Below are 20,396 nucleotides of genomic sequence, written 5' to 3' on the forward strand. Positions count from 1 at the left end.
CCTCTGCCAGTGCCTGAGCTGTTTGGTGCTTATGGCATGAAACACTTTTTGGGGTGACAGAAACCTCCCAGGTATTTCATTTTGCTTTTTTCTTTCTTCCTTACTGCTCTCATATACTGGATTTTATCCACTGTCAATTCAGTAACTTTTTACTTTTGTAAAGGGCCTCTGAGAGGAAGGTATGTTTAAGACTAAAAATGATTATCAGTGCCTTTAAGGCACTTATGCCCCCCACGTAGTGGGCTGAGGTCAGGCAGTCAGAGCTGCCCCTCCCAGGGAACTTTTACTGTTGGACTAGGGTTTCATAAACACAGTGCACGCCTACACTACAGCTTAGTGACAGGGGCTCATTAGGGAAGACTTTTTTGGGAGGAAAAAAAAGTGTCCATCTCCAAAAGGCTTCACCAGGGCTTGTTAAAAGGGTGCCCAGAGCACAACAGGAGGTCCAGATTTGCCAGGCTCCCGGCACTCCCCAGACCCAAATAGGTGGCAGTGTTGGAAGCTCTGCCATGTGACTGAGGGGCCACCCTCTGCCTGGTGTGCCAAGGCTAAGGAAGCTCTAACAAGAAACCTTTAAAAACAGTTCTTGGAGTTCCCATCATGGCTCAGTGATTAACTAGCATCCATGAGGACACGAGTTCGATCCCTGGCCTCATTCAATGGATTAAGGATCCGGCATTGCCGTGAGCTGGGGTGTGGGTTATAGACTTGGTTCAGATCCTGTGTTGCTGTGGCTGTGGTGGAGGCTGGCAGCTACAGCTCCAATTTGATCCCTAGCCTGGGAACCTCCATATGTCATGGGTGTGGCCCTAAATACACACAAAAATGGTTCTTGGTTCCTTTTGCGGTGCAGTGGGTTAATAATCTAACTGCAGTGGCTCAGGTTTGAGCCCTGGCCCAGCACAGTGAATGGAAAGGATCCAGCATTGTCATAGGTCTCTGTTGAGGCTGGAATTCAGTCCCTGGCCTGGGAACCTCCATATGCCATGAGTGCAGCCGAAAAAATAAAAGTAAAATAAAAATGTCTTCCACCTGTTGTTTGATATTGTCATTAAAGAACAGAGGGAAATGTAAATTGTTACAGCAATTATGGAAAACAGTATGGAGGTTCTTTAAAGAACTGAAGTTACAATATAATCCAGCAATCCCACTCCTGGGCATACCTTTGGAGGAAACCATAATTCAAAAAGATACATGTACCCCAGCGTTCATAGCACCAGTTATACTATCCAAGACATGGAGGCAACCTAAACATCCATCAACAGGGGAATGGATCAGTATGTGTGTACACACACACTGGGATGTTAGCCATAGAAAAGAATGAAATAATGCCATCTGCAGCAACACGAATGGACCTAGAGATGATCATACTAAGGGAAGTAAGTCAGACAAATACTATATCATTTACATGTGGAATCTAAAAAGTGACACAATTGAAGTTAGTCACAAAACAAACTCAGATATAGAAAACCACCCTCTGATTAAACCAAGAGGGGAGGGCACAGGAGGGGTGAAGTCAGTCTCAGATTTGTAGACACTACTATGTAGAAAATAAATAATAGCGTCCTACTGTATAGCACAGGAAACTCTATTCAATAACTCACCTATAATGAACATATACAAGTAACTAAGTCACTTTATAAGCACCAGAAATCAACACAACATTGTAAATCAATTATATGTCAATTAAAAAATTATGAAACTGGGAGTTCCCGTCGTGGCGCAGTGGTTAATGAATCCGACTAGGAACCATGAGGTTGCGGGTTCGATCCCTGCTCTTGCTCAGTGGGTTAACAATCCGGCATTGCCGTGAGCTGTGGTGTAGGTCGCAGACGCAGCCCGGATCCCGCGTTGCTGTGGCTCTGGCGTAGGTTGGTGTCAACAGCTCCGATTGGACCCCTAGCCTGGGAACCTCCATATGCTTTGAGAAGCGGCCCTCGAAAACACAGACAATTAAAAAAAAAAATTAAACAAAACAGAGAGGAGAACTGTTAGAACAGTCTGTAAGAAAGTGATGGCCCTTTCAATAGCTGATCATTTTAAAGTCAACTATACTCTGATAAAATGCTTAAAAAAACCTGATCATTTCTGTCCTCAGCAAAATTACAAATAGGGAACTCCAACTGCCAGCACCTTACCTTCCTCCAATCCGAACCTCCCAGTCGCTGCCCCTAGAACCAAGCTGCCAGGCTGGATGGAGTCCCCCACAAGCAGAGGCTGGAAACCAGGATGGTGTTGAGGAGCTGTAGGAAGCACGTGGTGACCCTGTCTGGTGTTCGGGCATGTCTCCTCTTGCTTATCTTCAGAGAAGCACCACTCAGGCACGCTCAGAGAGTCACACCCCCAGAGCAGATTCTAAATACAACACGTACCTCATGCAAGATGATTCCAGGTGAATTGCTTTAAATGAAAAACTGATACCATAAAAGTACTAGAAATAAAACAATTTTTTTTTTTGTTTTTTTAGGGCCGCACCTGCGGCATATGGGGGTTCCTAAGCCAGAGGTCGAATCGGAGCTGTAGCTGCTGGCTGTGACCTACACCACAGCTGAAGGCAATGCTGGCTCCTCAACCCACTGAGTGAGGCCAGGGATCAAACTTGAGTCTTCATGGATACTAGTCAGGTTCATTTCTGCTGAGCCACAAGGACAACTGCAAGAGATGAGTATCTTTAAAATAACCCCCCAGTGTGAGAGCAAAGGCAGGAACCCAGTGTGTGCAAAGTGCCAGGCCTGCTGGTGGGTGCCCTAGTGCAGCCCCTCAGCAAGGGCACAGCATGACACTCTATCGTGAGCAAGGATGAGGGCAGCTTTGTCACCTCCACTGGGGAAGCCAGGACTCAATTTCAGAACAAGCAGCAAAAAGAAAAAAGGCAAGTAGATTTCACTACGTAAGATTTTTTAACTTCTGTAGACCCCCTACCTACTAAAAATGAAACCAAAGGACTACTGCATTTTTTTTTTCAAAAAAACCCTGCAAGATATGAGTTAAAATAAATTGTATATTAAAAACACTTAGTCCATCCAGCATTTGAAGTCACAGAAGTAGAAGCATGAATTAACGTATAAAAATGCAAGGCCAGATACTATAAAACTCATAAATAGCAGCACTGTTCTTCCTGATCTACCGTCAAGTGTAATGAAAATAAAGACAAAAATAAACAAAGGAACCTAATTAAAAGCTTTTTAAACAGCAAAGGAAATCGAGAAGCAATGAAAAGACAGCTCACAGAATGGGAGAAAATACTTGCAAACAAAGTGACTCAAGGGATTAATCTCCAAAATACACAAACAGCTCATGCAGCTCAGTATGAGAAAAAAACAACCAACCCAATCAAAAAATGGGCAGAAGATCTAGACATTTCCTCGAAGACAGACAGATGGCCAAAAAGTACATGAAATGATACTCAGCATCATTAATTATTAGAGAAATGCAAATCAAAACTACAGTGAGGAATCACCTCGCACTGGGTCAGAATGGCCATCATCAAAAAGTCTAGAAACAAATGCTGGAGAGGGTGTGGAGAAGAGGGAACCCTCCTATACCATTGCTGGGAATGTGAAATAGTTCAAATCACCCTGGAGAACAATGTGGAGGTTCCTTAAAAAACTAAAAGTAGTTAGCATGTGATCCAGTCATCCCACTCTGGGCATATGTCTGGAGAAAACCCTAATCCGAAATGAAACAGGCACCCCAGTGTTCACTGCGGCAGTGTTTATGATAGCTGAGACGTGGAAACAACCTGAATGTCCTGAGAAAACAGAGGGATAAGATGTGGTACAGGAGTTCCTGCTATGGCACAGTGGGTTAATTAAGAATCCAACTGCCACACCTCAGCTTGTTGTGGAGGCTTGGGTTTCATTCCCAGCCCTGCTCAGTGGGTTAAAGGAATCTGTGTTACCACAGCTGTGGTGTAGGTTGCACTGTGGCTCAGATTCAGTCCCTGGCCTGGGAACTTCCATATGCCGTGGCCAGAGCCATTGGGGCGGGGCCGGGGGGGGAAGATGTGGCACATTTGTACAATGGACTATTACTCAGCCATTAAACAGAACAAAATACCAGTTACGGCAACATGAACAGACCTAGAGATTATCACACTGTGTGAGATCAGAGAAAGACAAACATGATATCACGTAAATGTTAAATCTAATTTTCAAATGCTAAAAGTGAACTCATTTACAAAACAGTTCCCATTGTAGCACAGCAGCAATGAACCTGACTAGTACCCATGAGGATGTGCATTCAATCCCTGGCCCTACTCAGTGGGTTAAGGATCTAGCATTGCTGTGAGCTGTGGTGTAGGTCGCAGACGAGGCTCAGATCCTGTGTGGCTGCTGTGGCTGTGGCTGTGGCATGGGCCGGCAGCTGCAGCTTCGATTCAGCCCCTAGCCTGGGAACTTCCATATGCTGCTGCTACAACCCTAAAAAGAAAAACAAAACAGAAACAGACTCAATAGACCTCAAAATCAAACTTCTTGTTATCAAAGGGGAAAGATAGCAAGGGAGGAGTCAATGAGGAGGTTGGGATTAACATATACACACTACTGCATACAAAACAGGCAACTAACAAGGGCCTCCTGATGGCACAGAAACTCAATATTCCGTAATAACCTATATGGGCAAAGAATCTGAAAAAAGAACGGATACATATATATGTATAACTGAGTCACTCTGCTGTACACCTGAAACAACACTGGAAAGCAACTATACTCCAGTATAATATAAAATTTTAAAAATTCAAAAAATTAAAAGTATACAAGATGTTCAGCTTTAGAATAATCAAAAGAATAAAAGTGGAACAAGGCACCTTCAACAGGTCTGAGCATAAAGGGAAAGGCAGGTGCTCTGGGTGGTAGCTTACCTTTCTGGAAGTACTCTGGTAATTAAAAGTTCACACATTTCAAAACATTTTAATTATCCTTTAGTTGTACATTTCTACTGCTAGGAATTTATCCATGGGAGATCCCTGGGCACGTGCGCCTAGCACAAGATGCAGCATTGCGATCAGACCATCACTGGAGTGACATTTCAGTGAGCATGCACGATGGCCACACCACCCGCAGAGACATGCGTCCACGCTCACAGACTGGGAAGGCAGGAGCACCGGCTACTGCCTGGGGACGCCTCACACCAGTCCGCTCACCACTGCCTCGTGAAGAAGGGACTGCCGTGTCCACACTTAGCACGTGGAGCCTCCGCCAGGGCAAGCAACTTGCTTGGTCACCAGCCGGGGAGAAGCAGAACAGGACTGGGATCTGGATCTGTCTGAAGCTGACTCCCACACTCCAGTGCCCTCCACTTCCAGCTAAGTGTAAACAAGGTTATAAAATGAATTTCTCATGTTTATAAGAACCAAGCGCTCAGTGCAGTGTCCATCAGTGATGGTCCAGCCATATGCCAGCCAGAGAACCAGCTCTCCTAGAGTAACAGAATGAAGCAGGCAGACCAGGTTTAATGTTCTTGTCAGTTGTTTATTATTTGTCATTCTAAAGACTAGCACATTTACAGCATACATGGCTTTGAATGACCTAAGAATATATAAAACAGTAACTATCTGTTTATTTATATTAATACTGCCCCAAACAAATAAATAAAAGGACCTTACTGCACTAAGCTTGGCAAATACAACTGTGGAGGAATAAAACTGTATTATACAATATTTGTACATTTTTAAAGGAAACCAAAGGCAACTGTGCTGCAGGCGCTTTGACAGAATCCACATCGCATCCGAGTTGTCCATGTGTCTCCATGGTTCTTTTTAAATGGGGGCCTCATAAGCAACACTGGATGGAACCTTTGTTTTATGGGAACCTGTCAAAGTGCCCTCCTCCTGCAACTGAAAACTCAAAGCTCCCACGTGAGCTGAGGGTCTGTGGCCACCAAAATGGGGCAATGTGGCCTGCTCAGCAAGCTCGGTGAGTGTGTGGTGGTGCCCTGAGACTCACACAAGAGCCCAGGAGTAATGGCCGGTGAAATACTGGAACCTGAACATTCTCTACGTGATTAGCCAAGCCTTCGACTTTTCTGATGATCCATAATACGAAGCCAAAATTAGGAACATAATTCACATAAAGGAGCCACATGCAAAACTGATGATTCAACATTTGCTATATTCCCTTTTGATAAATGCAGATATTTAATGCTGTTCAGGCCAAAAGAAAAAAGAAAACAAAAAACTCTGAAAGCTGTATGGGTAACATTTAGTTAAAAATACAAGGGTATTTTTAAAGGTAGTGATGTTAAAATGAGTAAAGATGGAAATACATAGGTAGTGGAAACTTACAAATTAGCTGAACCGGTGGAGAGGTGAGAGACTGAATCGGCCATAGTGGAAACTGTCTTTGCACAGGGACAGACACAAAAGGGCAATCTGACACCAGCTGCTGCCACCTGCGCTGCGGTCTGGTGGACGACAACTGCTGTGCAGGGGCCCGCAAGCGCCAGCCGGGCCTCACTGATGCGCCCTCCACACCAGCTCACACCCCCAGTGGGGTCTCAGGAGAGGGCAGGCTCCATCTACGCACTGATTTCTGAGGAAGGATCTGGAAGGTCATCCAGTCCCACCCTTAACCTGCTGCCCTCTCTTTCTCTGCCCAGGGGTGGTCCTGCCTGTGCATCAGCTCCCAAGTTTGTTACATGTTTCCAAGTGGCATTTCTAGAGGAGCCCCAAGAGCCGCATTAGAATTCCAGACAGAGGAACTTCCTACCGGTTCACAAATCATGAGGATTGGGATCATGAAGAGGTGCCATGTGTATTTCTTTTACAGCCTTTTAAATAACATATAAACATAATAATGATAAAACAATTGATAAAACATAAACAGAGAAAAAAAAACTCTGCCATGTGCAGATAAGACTCATCATCATCTTATAATAGATGACCAGACATAATTTTCTATGCAATTCATAAGTTTTATGGCCCATGAATCCCTTTTTCAAAATCTCATTTTAGGAGATTCAGCTTTCTCAAGAGCCATCTTACATAACAGAATGAGTAGAATAACAGTTATTGCAAACCTAAAAAGACACTTTCATCGGACATTCAAACATGATTGTATTGTCTTAGAGGACGAAACATTGGGAAACCCACCAAAGACATCTATTCTGAAAATATTTAGGCTTCCACTATCTATACCCCAAATCCCCACTGTGGACTGAGGCATCAGACATGCCACATGCGAGGTCCAGACCCGGAGGAGAAGGGGATGCGTGCCCTGGGCCTGGGGGACTAGACATGAGGCGTTGGGCAACAGGAGACAGCTGGCCTCGCGTCCTCAAGCAGACACCCGTTCCCTAGCTTGTAAGGGACCAAGTGGCCCCCACTGTGTGGGCGGCTCTGCAGGTGTGCCTTCTGATAAAGCCCTGGCTCAGGCTGACTTAGCAGCCTTCACCTCAAGTCCTGGTTTCACCTGCGCACCACAGACAGGCTACTGCATCAGAAGCACCTGCCTCGCTGCGTAAGGCACAGCGAGCTTCTGTCCCCAGAACCTCCGTTAACATTTAACACATTCAGTGGTCTGCCCAGGATCCAATCACTTCAACTATCAGTTCCTGTTTTACACTGAGATTTTTAAAAAGTAGACTGTAAATCAATGCTCAATTTTGAGTTACTTGGTAGAAAAATAAGTTAGGTGAGCAGCTGCCTAAGTGGGCATTTTAAAAAGTCTTCTAGCATTTCAGAAGTACCTAGTTTGATTTATATAGGTAACTACTGGTAATCCACGTGGTTACGGCTGAAGGCTAGTCAAATGGGCAGTTGTTACTGTTCACACTATCAAGCCCAACATTACCTGCTATGGATTCCAACACCAAAAACATGCTCCATAGACTCTTGAGTGAAATAGTTAGAAAAACAAAAATAAAAACCAATCCTTCAGATCTTCTTGAAGAATTCATATATGACACTAGAGGGTACCCACATTTATTACGTGACAGCTAATGAGAGGAAACCGTGTGTTCATGTTTCAACTTTTCCGTAAGTCCCTTCAGGAGGCCTGTAATGCTTGGGGAAAGCCTTCAGCTGCAGGGAATTAAATGCATATTTGCGACTTCCAACATTCTTCATTGTATTTTCTCTTCGACAACCCTCACTGGGGAGAAAACAAGCACAAGAAATGACAGCAGTAAAAAAGGAAAAAAGAAAAGACTTAAACTCAGATGAAATGAACTGGTTATTTTCATAGCATTAAAAAAAAAGTTGATTAATTTAAATGGGTGCCAGACTCATTTACAACAATACACATGTAAGATGGAGGGTTTCTGAACGAGCAATTAAGAAGCACAGAGATGGACACATGCTTGTGAAAAGCAGTACTGGGTAGAGGTGGAGGGCGACTTTTTAAGTTCATGATTTCATGTATTTCATGTCAGGTTATTGGTGGGGTCTACCTTAACTAGTGCTTCAAAGGTTCTGTCACATAGCAAATTCATTGGAAAAAGTGCTACTCTTACAAACAAAACCTTTAAAAACCTACATTCTTCTATATCAGCAACAGCTGTTACCATCTCAAATTCAAAATGCTGATTTTCCTTGCAGACTTCAACATGTAGCTAAACCATCTGGCTCAGAAGGCGGCTCTAACTTGCTGTCTCCACCCAGGAGACAGCTGTCTTGGGTGCAGGGCAATCCCGTGGGCCTGTGTGACGGCTGCATGGTTCCCAGCGTCATGAAGGGGAGACCCCGCCAAAGTCACCTTCTCCAAGTGAGCCACCCTCACTGCAGTCACCTAGCACAAAGAGACCACCGAGCCAGTGAGAGCCCACAGGTACCCTTCCCTAGAGAACCTGCTACCAGCATCTTCCCTGCTGCATTGACCGAGGGTTGTCATGGCAACCCCGTGTGGAAAGCAAATGCTGAACAGGAGGATAAGCCATCAGGCAGACCTCACATTCCCAAATGGGAGCATCTGACGAGCTCTCTGGGAAATGTTCTTGGTAGACATCAAATCAACAGGCAAAAGCAATTTTAAATAGAAATGATTTCCTTTAGCATAGTGTAACTGTATAGTTTTATTCTAAGACTAGCAATTAAATCAACTAGTTCTTAAATTTAGTATAAAAATTCCCTTTATGAGATGTAAAATTTGCAGTTACCAAGAAACAGTGATTAGAAAAAATATTCCAAGTAGTATGAAGACCATTCTGTCATGCACTTTAAAAAAATATCAGCGGCAATTGCTCAAGCCTTTTAAAGTGAAAATGACAATCTCATTATCAAGAACATGTAAAATATTTTTGGTAAGACAGTCATTTTATTCAAAAGATAAACTCCAATATTTTAGAAAAGTAGCCACCTGCTTGTTATTAAGTAATTTCATAACACAGATATGCGTTCCTGTCACCAGAGCCTCAAAGCCCTCAGCTAGAGGTGTGTCATCTAAGCAGAACACCTAGGCCACGTGAGCAGGGAGCCCCTCGGGTGAGGAAAGATCACGTTGGTTTAACATCCAATAATCAGGAAAAAATACTCCATTTAGAGCAGAAGCTATAGAGGTTCTTCTTAATCTTTGGAAGCTCTTACAGTACAGGACTATTTCAGATATGGCTTCTCCACTTACAAAGAAACATACACACGTCTCAAAAACCACCTCTCACACTAGTGAGTGTTCAACTGCTTTGAAGAACAAAGAAGAATAACTTGTGAACTTCAACATTATTTTTTTATTTACATGTTAAAGAGGCTAATTACTGGTTTAGCTGGCTGAATAAACTATACATGAAGTTATACACTTTTGTTTCAGTTTTTTAAAACCAAATTGTGCTTACTTTCTTTCCAAAGTCTGAATTTGGTTTGAATTTACAGGATCTAATAATGAGGCTGCGTGCATGCTGGCTCTTATCACCCCATGTCTGAACAAGCTCTGGCTTGGTGCGTGGGACTCGGGTGTGGACAGAAGAGAGGCTGGGCTGGGGGACCTGGCATTTCCTGCCACAGAGACCAGCTCCACCCTAAGGTAGAACAGCTCCACCCATCACACGCTGGCTGCATAATTTTTAGGAGTCACCATAATGAACCCTGAGAAGGTCTTGGATAGATTTGAGAAAGAGGGATTTAATTATTCTAAAGCTATATGATTTTTAATATAGATAAATTATTTCAAGGACATCTTTTTTTTTGAAATAAAAAATTAGAACTGAAACCCCAAATGACACCTTTGATTTCCTCTTTCTGGTAGGGATCTTCCTCTGTAGAACTCCTGGACACAGCAATGCCTTAGTGACCCTGAACTAGGACGTCTCGGTACTAGTATTAGCTTAGAAGAAACCTGAAAACCCTCACCAGGTATCCATGGCTCCCCTTTCTTGAATCATCTCCCCATCTTTGTTTTATACTGCCTGTTTCTTACTAAAGCAAAAAAGATTTCAAATGCATACTTAGCTTGATTTCCTAAGGCCTTAGTGACATTAAAACTCAGCTCAAAGGGCAAGCATGCCGAGCTGCCTTTCTCAGACAAGAACCACCCCACACACAGCCTCGGCAGATCTCCCAGTGTCTCTCTACCTGGCCTTGTGATTGCAGAGTGAGACTATACCGTCTTTTGACCCTGAAGAGAAAAACCCAGAACCTTATCCTCTCTACTTCCATCTATTTCTCTCCCATCTTAGGAGCCACACCTGTGAGGGGCAGGAAACCCTGCTGACACCTGGGCAGCTGCGGCCGGGGTGGGAAGGAGAAGGCCATGTGGGGCCCCTGGGCAGGGCTTGTCTAGCTGGCCACGGCCCCTGTGCTGGGAGGTAGGCCCAGAAAGAGGAGGGCGTGTGGTCAGAAGGGCCCCCCTCATCTGCACATGCTCTCTGCCTGCCTGGAGGTGGGCATGGAGCCGGGGAGTTTCTCCTCCCGCCTCCTCGAAAGGGCAGATGGAGGGCTTGACCCAGAGCAGGGCTGGGAGCTGTAGAACACGAACGGTGGACCCTGCTTGCCCTCCTTCCAGTACAAGGACGTCTCAGAGAGTCAGTGTGTACACCTCCAGGTAGACAAGGACAATGGTGGACACAGTTCTCCAAGAGTCACAGGCAGGATGGGACCTCACCTCTGACTACTGCCATGTGGCTACAACCTGCCACCACCTATTACATGGCATTTGGTGAGTCTCCCCCTGAAGGATGGCCGAGAGCAGGGCTTCCACCTGACTTATTCAAGAAAAGACAGTGACCACACTGCACTTGTGAGGAGAAGGGGCCTCGGCTTCAGGTGACACCTGCCAGAGGCTCCTGCAGTGCCCAGGGTGCCCAGGACAAGGGCTGTGAGGAGGACCACCTTCTATCTCAGAATTTAAAGCCTGCTAACTGCTCCTACGACTTTCAGAACCCAGACTCAGATCTGAGGCCAAACCAGAGAAACCCCAGAGGAAGTTCTTCGAGCCTGGGGGTGAGAATGGAGAGGCCAGATTTTGCAGTGGACTGGGTTTGGGCGCATGCTTGGGCGTCAAGTTTCTGGAAAAGACATGCTTCTCTAAATTCACTCCAGTGTTTCTAGACTGGGGAAGGAAAATCCACTTCCATAACAGAAGCACAAGGAGATGTGAATAGGAACACAAGCCGCCTCCCTTTTCCGTACAGGATCCGTGGGGTTTCCCAGCTTTTGCTGCTGCTCTGAGAGGCCGCGCCTTGGCCTCCTTCCCCACGGGATGCCAGGTTTACAGGTGCCCCCGTTTTAGACCCGGCTATGTTAAATGCAGGGTGATAAGAGCAGAACCCAAAGCAACCTTTTCTCTCTCACAGCTCCATCAGGCACGACTGCCCCAAAAGTTAGGCCGCATTTTTGGGGGAAATTTTGATATACTCTTTTTGTTGTTATTATTAACCACATTTGATTTGTAAGAGAGGTGTGTTTGTTTTTTAATGAAAAGTGCTATTTCAAAAAAAATAAATGTATATAACTTTAATCCATTAGTTCCTGGATCAGTGTAATGAACCTTAGAGATTTAAAAGAGGAGTTTTAAAGTCACATGCAGTATGTTATTTTTTGTGCCTGATTTGGTACAGTGAGCTACTGTAGTCACAGCTTTGTGTCATCTCAACTTGGAAATAATAACATAAGCAAGGAAATGTAATGATTCTGCAAACTGTTTGCTACTGTAATTTCAGGGACTACGCTTTGAAATGAAAGCAGAAAGTACATGTCCTATTAAATAGGTTTATCTAGATGAGCCAGTTAGAAAAGCCATCTATCCTTTTCATTTCTCTTCCAAAGGAAAGGAAAGGTTAGCAGTACATTTAAAGGATAGTATCAAATATACAAATTCTTTTCAGACAGATTTCCTTTCTCTAGGAAACAGGGCACATGAGATATACAGGTAATAAATAGTTTCACATCAGAAGGTAAGAGATTTGGTACAAGTAATTCTAGGCCAGCTAAACAACGCAGTAACAGGGCTCTGTAAGAACATGGTACAAGCACTGAAAACTCGACAGAATTTAAACGAACACGTCCTCTTGGTGAGATAATCTGGCAGGTATTTACAGTTCAGAACAACAAAATGTCAAACTGTAAGGCATGAAATATCTCGTGGCAGACCATGCTCTGACACATTCCTTCTGTCCAGTTAGGTACTCGGTGGCTGGACATGTTCTGGCACTTTTGTTTTTCTTGTGACTTTATTAATTTTCATAATGATACTCATTTGCAACGCAATTTGGCCACCAGGTATGCTATGCTCAGAAAGAGCCACACAATCAGTAGATTGGGGCTCAGAGCCAGTAAAGGGATGGAACAGAGGAGGCTGGGGTCTAGCCTTAAGTCTCGGATGGGCACCAGGCCGCTCAAGTTCTTCTGGGTGACTACCTCCCGTGTTCCAATGCTGTGAAAAGGAAGAAGGGTGGGAGAGAGGAAAAGAAAACAGGAAAGAAAATAAAGGGGGAAAAAAAAAGACACATGCAATGGATTTTATCAAAAGTATGGAAAAAAAGAGGAGAACAAAAAAATACGATTTCAAAAAAAAAAAAAAAAAAGGAATGAAGCCACAACAGAAAGAAAAGATGGTGTGTGGAAAAGGGTGTGGAAGGGAAACAAAACGAGCACAGTTACAAGAAAAGAGGAGAGAAAGAGAAGTGAAAATAAGAAAAAAATACTGTAGTCTACTGAAAACAAACACGTGTAGGCTGACTAAATGGTTTTCCATGTTCGCTCTTGACTGCCAAGCGACGCCATGCTGCCCCGCCATGCGCCCATGCGCCCACACGTGGACTCCGAAAAGCTGGCTGAACATGAAGAACCATCGGGGGTTTGACCTTCTCACAGATGCCCAAGCAGCCGGGGGTGTGACCTCTTTTCACCAAAGCAGCCTCCTGACTCAGGTATCGGCCAGAGGCAGAGCCCTCCCCAGACTGACCTTGGCCTTCAGGCTGAGCAGCAGCAGGGTGTGGGCTACTCCCCCTGTTCCACTTCCAAGAGGGGAATCCAGCCCAGTTCACTGGAAATTTGGGGTCTGTTTCCCTTTGGTGAGACATGAGAAATGTACTGAAGTAAGGGCCCCAGAGGAACATGGACGCCCTGGGAACATGACACATCTCCTGCTGTGCACACTGGCTATCATGTTCCTGGCCAGGGCAGTCCCAGGGGTCACTCTGGGTGTCAGCCCCTGGAGTGGGGCTGAAGGGGCCACAAACACTGCACTGGGATCGGCTCAGATGGCTGGAGCCAAGCGTCCACATCACTTCCCCACTCCAGTCCATCATGGCACATGTCAGCCTGTAACAGGCTCGGGGTGGGGCGGGATATTTATTTTATGCCACAGAAGTTGGTTGGCAAACATGACAGATCAGAGAGTTTTTTTGTTTTTGAGAGAGAGCTGGTTGTCAAAATGCTAGCACAGCACTGGCTACTGCTCACCCCGGGGCCTCCAGGACAAGGACAGCCTGAGTGTCAGCTCTGCCCCTCCCCAGTCCCCTTCCTCCACCCAGCCATGGCTACTGCCTGCAAGCTCTACTCTCCAAGCTAGAAAGCATGAGAACCATAACGCCCTCCCCTCAAGGGCCACATCCGCTGCCGCCTCCTCAGGGCCCTGGGCTGAACCACGGGTCCTGGCCTCACTGCAGCCAGAAACACCAGCTCCCAGCCCAGCCACCTCAGGCTTGCAGCCTATGAACTGACACGTCAAACCCACATGGGATACCCCAGGAAACAGAGATGTCAGGGGAACAGTGTCACATGAAAACAAAAGCACGTGGCCAGGGCCTGCGAGCTGCGAGGTTGGGGGGCTGGAGCTACCAGGATCCTGGGGGCAGCAGAGGGAAATGGGACCTTCTTTGTGTTTTTAATAACTTCCTAAAAGAGGATTAAGGTAACACATGTTCAGTGTAGAGATTTTAGAAAATTCAGGAAAGCATAAACTTTAAAAAGACATCCTTAACTGGAGGCAGGTGGGGGGTCTTAGAGAAGCGGAGGAAGGTCAGGGGAACGGACTCTGGTCCCTCGGCTGTAAGGGAAGACAAGCTGGCTTTCCAGGCTTGGGAGTGCTCAGAGCAGTGACAGGAATGGCCCCCCTGGGGGCAGATGAGTAACCGGGATGGGAACAGCCTATCGCCTTGTGTTAAAAGCCTTACCAAGGTGTGCCTGTTTAACCTGAGGAAGCACCAGGCAGAGGCAGGCAGAAGACCCAAGGGTACATACGACTGCACCCTGTTTGCTGGGCTGACACATCCAGCACAGCCTCGATAGCCAGTGACAGCAAACCGGATGAAGTACAGTGTGCTAAAGATGCTAAGGCCTCCTTTATTACCCTGACAGAGCTGCTCACAAGGCAGCTAAGCAAGGACAGCAGGCTAAAACAACACGGAGAGTTACATGTGTAACTGCAGCTGTCTGTGCATGTGTTCTGTTTGGTGTGTTACTCAGGGGCTGGCTAACCGCCGTGGGGATTAAGCAATTCACACTCACGTGTGTACGTGTGAACCCATCTCTGAAAGCACGTGTGTCAAGAGTGTGAGCCCCATTCCTCCTCAACGACCACCTTGTGGGCTGTGAACACACTGTGTTCAAGAAGCCAAGACTGGAGCCTAGATGGAGGGGTATCAACTGCACACCTGACTTGGGGGCCTGGTCTACTGAGGGACCTAACATCTGCTCTGACAACCCCAGGTGCGCCCCTCCATTTGTCCCGTGCCTGCGGGGGAACATTTCTCAGGGGTTTGTGTTCCACCCCCGCCTCGCAGCAAACAGGGCATAGACCCTGCTACCCCCACGGCGCCAGGGCCGCCCAGCCCCCGCTGTCTCCCTTAGGCTAAGGCAGGGAGGATGAGAACTTGCTCAAAGGGTGCAAATAGGCGGCCCTGAGGTCATGAGGTCTGAATGAACTTGGAAAGACAAAACAGGACAAAACGGTTCTGTTTTTACATATGCTACGGTCAAGAGGCAGGAGCTAGGGCATTGCTTTGTGCACAATCGTGAGAAGGTCAAACGACAGAAACATACAGAAAGGATAAGAGAATTGGACGCTTTGAAGAATTTGGTGAGAGGACAAATGATACAGAACATTCAGTAGAAGTGACTTGGAAACGAGACTTGAACAGCATTGGTGGCTACACTGAAGAGGACAGGGAAGCGGGTTTCTTATCCTTTCTTTGGTATGTGAGGTGAGGTGCTCCCCAGCGGGGCTGGAAACAAGGCAGCGCTCAACAGCGGACAGAGTTTTAATCCCAGGTTTCGATCTGCACACACACCTGCTGCCTCGGAATCAGAACATCATTAGGGCGAGGTGGCCACACACAGGGACGGGGACGGGCTGCTGCTGGGAACACCCACTGGACACTCAGCTCAGGAAAGCAAACTGCGCAGCCTGCACACGCGTCTCCCCTCAAGTTTGGAAAGAGATCTATGCGCGATGGGAACAGCAGGCACCGGCTGAAGGCTTGGGCCCTGAATGGCCCCCACAACGAGGTGTGTGGCTGAGACACCGGGCGCCAAGCGGCAGCCATGTGGCCACCTCTCTTCCCGCCACCTCGCCTGGCTCAGGCTCCTGTTTCAGTGCGGTTCTGTTCTGAGACCCCACTAGCTCACTTCCCCCACTTGACAAAACTGACAAGAGACCACTGTCTGCACGTGACAGTGCCAGCAGTTTGACTTTGCAGCCGAGAGGGAATGTTTCAAAGTCAAACCAGGCGGGGCCCGCGGACTCAGGGGCTGAGCACGGAGGTGGCAGCGGCTGGGACTCACCTGCGCATGCACTCCAGGGCCTGGGTGAAGACCTGTGGGGCCATGCCGTGCTCGTGCTGCAGTATCAGGCACTGCTCCAGCGTCACCGACATGGCCGTGCGGTCCTTGGCGCTCTTGCAGCTGGTGAACCGGACCCCATTAAGGCGGCGGCAGATCTGCCAATGGGAACAAGGGTGGGGCTTAGACAGGAGGCCCTGCGCAGCAGGTGGTGGAAATGGACCTCTGCCCTGGGCCTGCCTCTCGGGGGCCTCTGCTGCCCTCCAATCACGGACCTGACCAACTGCCCCCTCTAAGCTCTGCCAGGACCAGCCCTGTGCTGCAGGCTCCCTGGGGAAGGAGAGCAGCACAGACCAGCTCGGGGAGGTCAGGCCGCTCCCAGGATGCCCAGCCCCCAACCAGGTCTCTAGGCCTTTCTGGATGGCACAGCACTGACCCACTGGTCTCCTCTCTCCTCATTCCCACTGGTGGGAACTGCTCAGCAGGCCCATTTCCCTGTACCTCCTACCCACAGGCAATGTGCCAGTTGGCCCCGGGGCCATGGTACAGGATCAGGCAGGGACTCGCTTGGAGAGGCAGCTCCCCCCCCCACCCCTCGAAAAGGCTACCTTGGGGCACCTGCTCTCCCAGAGGAAGGACACCTGGGAGCATTTCCTCTGCACCATGAGGTTTGACAAGCCTAGCTATACCATCCCCACTCCAGAAAGCCCTAGAACAAAAGACTTTTTGGGGGTAAGTCTGTGGCAGCCTATTTGGCAGCATGACCAGATCTGAGCAGATGTCAAGATTATTTCTAATTTTTACTTATTCCATTTTGCATAAATATTCATGCTTCTCAGGGAAGCAATGGTCATGAGTTTGACTCCAGAGAGCTGCCCTGAGTCCCCGAGATGTGAAATCGTCCACATGCACCAGCTCACTTGGGTGATGTGCATCCTGTCACATACCCGTGTGCCACCTGTGCACCGTGTCACCTTCCTGAAATACAGAATGCTGTGACTTTCAAAGCACCTGGCACGCAAGAGCTTCAGGTAGGGCCTGTGCCCCGAGAGACAACCCTGGTGCCAGAGGCCACTGGGCTCCGGGACCTGCTGTCCTCAGAAAACCCCGACGCTGCAGGCTGCCCTGCAGACAGCACCACAGCTGCTTCCCAGGCAAGTTGAGACCCCTGGCCTCCACCAGGGGGACCACTTGGCAGGGGACACTGGGTTGTCCTAAGCACTGTGTCTAGAGGACAAAATAGCAAAGACCCAAACAAGTTCAGCCAAGATCACCGGATCAGCGCAAGGATGGGCTTCTTGTGAGAACAGACAAAAATTGAAGGAAAAAAAAAAAAAAAAAAAAGATCCTAAGCAGCCTCTCCTAAGGGGGAATTAACCCAAATCTGTAAAACAACTGATGAAGGGTGGACATGCTGTACTTGCTGAGTCCCACAAGCCAGAGAAGGCACAAGCCAGACATGCAGCATAAGCCACCACTACAAATGAGAAGTCAAAGAGAGCTACATTAGGAGAGGATGGATCCAGAGTTACCTGAGGTTCTGGAAGCTGCAGTAGGGAGGCCAGAGGGGCGTCTCTGCCCAGGAGGACAGGCTGCAGCTCCAGGCTCCAGTCTCTGGGGGACATCAGCCACTTCGGGACACTGGCAGGTCTCCCCATGCATGAAACGAGGGTCAGGCCTGACTGATAACATTCACCCTCTGTGCGTGGGTCCCACTGTGGCCAGGTCCCCTCGTCAGGGTTTTTGAGTGACTAGCTATGGAGCTGCTCTGCCACCTGGGCTCAGAGCGGGGACTTGGAACTTCGCAAATTCATGGCAGTATCTCAAGTAGAAGATCCCAACAGCCGTGGACAAGAAATCCAGTGTAAACATGCGGCCCCTCCGGATCTACTAATGCTACAGCGGGTAGTGAGTTCTAGTTGGTGTCAGCCTCACAGGCCTCTGGAGGGGACACTGTTGTTGGCCTGGTTATGAAATAAGCACCCCCCCCCAGGGGGGAGGTCCTGTGCAAAGCTTTACAGGTTGAAGGTAGCCTAGAGAAAGAGCCCTCCCGCATCTCCCTGCGTGGGGAACACACTCAGTGCTGGTCCATGTGGAGAGACCTGTTCCCTCCACTCCTGGCCGAGATTTTGATTTGTTCCTGTTGCTGGCATTACCATTATTTTTATTACTGCCCCTTCCCCTCACTACAGCAAGTACCTCGGCAGCCTGCCAGAGGATGTCGACGTTCTTGTTCTTCCTGGCGTGCACGTTCTGACCCAGGAAACGCAGCAGCTCTGGCAGGCACGTCTGGCTCCGAGATCGAGGTAGGCCTGGAAGGGAAAGGGGCCCATGGAGCTGAAGCCACACTCAGGGATGCATCCACATGAGCCACCACCCACATGAGCCACCACCCACATGAACCGCTACCCATATGAGCCACCAAAGGACGAGTCCAGCCAGAGCCAGAGGGTCAGGTGACTTAAACTAGAAGGGAGGCCTGTGTCCAAGGCCTGGGCTGGTCAACAGCTCAGTTAGCAATTTGCTACTTTCACTGTCATTTCAGTGCCACCTATCACCTCCTTTCATGGGGCTGGAGAGGGAGCAGGAATCACAGAATGGGAGGGAGCTCAGGTCTTCAAAGCCCGCGTGAGGGATGAGGGTACCTGAGGCCAGGGTCTCACACTTGGCTCCCTTGTTGGGGGGGGGGACAACCTCCTCCACCAGCACAGTGTCCAGGCCCTTCCAGGACACCGAGACTTGAAGCTCAGTCAGATCACCTCGCCTCCAACACCTGGGGGTTTCAAACTCCAGGACAGGGAGTTCCTGTTGTGCCTCAACAGTAACGAACCCGACTAGTGTCCACGAGGATGTGGGTTCCATCCCTGGCCTCGATCAGTGGGTTAAGGGTCTGGCATTGCCGTGAGCCGTGGTATAGGTTGCAGACATGGCTCAGATCCCCACATTGCTGTAGCTGTGGCATAGGCGGGCAACTGTAGCTTCAATTTGACCCCTAGCCTGGGAACTTCCATATTCTGCGAGTGCAGCCATAAAAAGACAAAAAAAATTTACAAATTCCAGGACCATCAGAGAAGAGCCTCAAGGTCATGTCTACAGAAAACAGCCAGGGGGTTTGAATCCACAGATCGAAACCAATGACTGGGCACCATGGGCTCTAACGCAGGTCTGCTTCCCCCACACACCCTCCCTGTGCACACTGGAGCAGTCCAGCTACCGCCCACCCCTACTGTTGGGGACCAGGGAGAAGCTCCTGGCCGGAAGGGGCTTGTCTGTGCCCATGGCTGTGGGGAGCCAGGACAGGAAGCCCAGCTGCGGGGGAGAGTGCAAGCCTGCCTCCCAGGACCAGCTGCAGCTCCTCCCCAGCCACCCTGAAGAGCAGATGCGCCCAACTCACCCGCCTGCTCGTCTCCCCGGCCCCACAGGCCAGCTCCCAGTGCTAGGGCCATGTGACTGAGGCTCCCTCAGGGGCGTGCTTCGTGGGCAGTGCTGCTGGCCCACCCAGGTTGGGCTCTTGTCTGTGCTGTTTTTGCCCCCCAGGCCTTGCCCCTCCCTCCTGGACCTCCTCCCGGGGCCTCTGCACATCTCCCAGGGCCTGGCCTCAGTGGACATGGGCCGCCCCCGAAAACGTGGAGCACAGACCTCCCCCTTCCTGACCACAAGGCTCCTGGGTTGGCTCATCCTTGCTCCCCTACTCCTGCCAACCTTCGAGGGTAGGGGTGGGGGGCCGGCCCTGTAGATGTGTCGTCCCCTCAGCCCCAGCCGTGGGGGCAGGGAAGCAGGGGTGCAAGAACAGCGGCACCTGCAGGGCACTAGGCAAACCCCAAACCCCCCAAGGGTCAAAAGACAACAGGTTAAACCTGCTGGGAGTGAAGAAATACTTACAATCCTCAGGCAAAACTTCCTTGAACTGCTCGAAGTAAGAATTTAACCGCACCAAACTCTCCACGTTGATAACTTCTTGTAAAGACGTGTCACCAAACCTTCAGAGGTCACAACAGACACCATGAGTAGGGTAACGTCGCTTTCTCCTAGCACCCACGTGACTGCATCAGAGGCAGCGATGCAGAGTCTCTCCATGCTTCTCTGTATGCACCTCAACCCCAGGCCACACTCCTCCTCCCAAGCTTGTCATCTCCCCCCATGCTGGTGGCAGGTCTGACTACGTTTCCTGAGCGGGAGCCCTGCTGATCTGTCACAGATGTGCCTAAGAGACAGCCAGGACCTCGAGTAGCCCAGCCCTGCAGCC

General features: G+C 48.6%; 1 protein-coding gene across 2 annotated transcripts in view; it reads right to left on the reverse strand.

The window, feature by feature from the left end:
* INPP4A (inositol polyphosphate-4-phosphatase type I A) overlaps nucleotides 5,451-20,396 on the reverse strand; it is a 68,555-nt gene continuing 53,609 nt past the window's right edge. The window contains exons 24-27 of one of the 2 annotated variants that reach the window (XM_021085602.1): nucleotides 20,033-20,130; nucleotides 18,350-18,462; nucleotides 16,154-16,308; nucleotides 5,451-12,800 (exon numbers count right to left, since the gene is read on the reverse strand). In XM_021085602.1, coding sequence (XP_020941261.1) covers nucleotides 12,620-12,800; nucleotides 16,154-16,308; nucleotides 18,350-18,462; nucleotides 20,033-20,130 — 547 coding nt within the window. In that variant the 3' untranslated portion in view covers nucleotides 5,451-12,619. 2 annotated transcript variants of the gene reach the window in all.

The sequence above is a fragment of the Sus scrofa genome, chromosome 3 (genome assembly GCF_000003025.6).
Source record: "Sus scrofa isolate TJ Tabasco breed Duroc chromosome 3, Sscrofa11.1, whole genome shotgun sequence".
Classification (NCBI taxonomy): domain Eukaryota; kingdom Metazoa; phylum Chordata; class Mammalia; order Artiodactyla; family Suidae; genus Sus; species Sus scrofa.